Genomic DNA, 1,543 nt, shown 5'->3' with positions numbered 1-1,543 from the left:
GTGCGGGTGCAGAGCGAGCCCCGGAGGGACACGAGCGGCGCGGGCGGCCGCGGGCCCGGGGGAACAGCGGGGCCGGCGCGGCGCTGCCCACGGGCTCCCCGCGGGAATTTGCTGTCTTTTCCCGCACACCGTTTCTGCGGTCCTCTGGTACTTACTGCAGCCCAGGCTCGGCATGGGTCTGTTCACACGCGCTAGGCGCACAAAGTTGCTCAGTTAGGTAGGGACGGTGTTCGCAGGCTGGTTTGTGTGCTCTCCCGGCGCTAGTTCAACTTAAAAACACATGAGCGATCCCACTCCGAAACACGGAGCAATAGTTTGAACAGACTACGGGGCGGCAGCATGAGCTCCAAAGGAGCGAAAAAAACCGAGACAGTGAGGAGCTTGCTCAACCCGCATCGGAGCAGCTCCCAGCTTTCGCTCGTGTCCCGTTTCTCTCTCCCCCTACTCAGACTCTCTGCCAAAGTTTCATCAGTCCGTACTCCGGACCCCCCTACTGATCCCCACATCCACCTCTCTCGCGTCTCCCAAGAACGAGATAAATAAAAGTCTGTTAGAGGGAGCCCCCCTCAGGAAACTTACGTTTGATCTGCCTGGGTTTGCTCTGTTTCCTTCGGGACATGCTGCTCGGCTGCCTCTCCTGCCTTGCTCCAGGTACAGGAGTGGAGCTGGGAGGGGACGGGGGTGGAGGGAGGGTGACAGATCAACAGACGGGATTCATAGAGAAGCCGGTGGCCGCCTTGAGATGCAAAGTCAAATGACAGAAAAACAAGGAGAAGGGTAAGAATGTGTGCGCGCGTGACGGAGGAAGAGGGGAAGAGAAACGGAGATCGGGGTGGGTGAGACGGAAAGCGAGAATGAGGGGAGAGAGAAGCAGAAAGAGCCGAGGGAGGGAGCAGGGGAAGGAGCGAGGGAGGGAGGGAGGGAGGGAGGGAGAGAGAGAGGAGGAAGGAAGAGAGAGAGGGAGGGAGGGAGAGAGGGAGGGGAGAGCTTGGCTCCTCGCTCTCTCTCTCCCTCTCCCGCCCGCTCTCTGCCGTTGCCGCGCCACCTCCGCCGCCCGCGCCGCGCTCCGCTCCGACTGACAGGCGGCAGGAGGTGCCGGCGAGGGAGGGGGCGAGGGAGGGGCTTTCCGGGACCGGGGGGGGCGGGGGGGGCGGAAAGAGGGGGGCGTTTGTCCGTCAGGCTTGACGGGCAGTGGCTACTACCAGCGACAAGTCCGCATGCAAATCGCCTCCTGCCTCTGGGGCACGGGCTGTCGAGGCGGGAGGCTTCAATCGTCCCGGCGCTGCCAGGGCTTCTGGTCCCCGGGAGAGCTGCAACTTTCCTGGAAGAGGCACGGCGGGCGAACGGGCGAAGAAAGTCGGTGACAGCAGGCAGCCGGCACGAGTCCCCTCGCCCCGCACAGGGAACCTCCGGGGTGTCCCGGCACAGCCGGTGTCCCCACGCTGCGGCGCGCAGCCTCGGCCTCCGCGCTGCCCGCGGCGGGAGCAAGCGCTTCCTGCCGCGCTGCCCCCAGGCCGAGAGGTCCCGCACGGCCCAAGGCTGG

At 64.7% G+C, this 1,543-nt stretch overlaps 1 protein-coding gene across 2 annotated transcripts in view; it reads right to left on the bottom strand.

The window, feature by feature from the left end:
* Positions 1-619, bottom strand: part of ZFPM2 (zinc finger protein, FOG family member 2) — a gene marked incomplete at both ends in the record, with an annotated part of 303,859 nt that extends 303,240 nt beyond the window's left edge. For both annotated transcript variants that reach the window (XM_082293303.1, XM_082293304.1), the window contains one exon: positions 580-619. In XM_082293303.1, the coding sequence (XP_082149429.1) occupies positions 580-619 (40 nt within the window). The remainder of the gene's footprint in view (positions 1-579) is intronic.
* Positions 620-1,543: the final 924 nt, after the last annotated feature.

Source organism: Coloeus monedula, assembly GCF_965178545.1.
Source record: "Coloeus monedula genome assembly, chromosome: 1".
In the NCBI taxonomy this organism is placed as follows: domain Eukaryota; kingdom Metazoa; phylum Chordata; class Aves; order Passeriformes; family Corvidae; genus Coloeus; species Coloeus monedula.
This window is presented reverse-complemented; position numbering and strand designations above follow the sequence as displayed.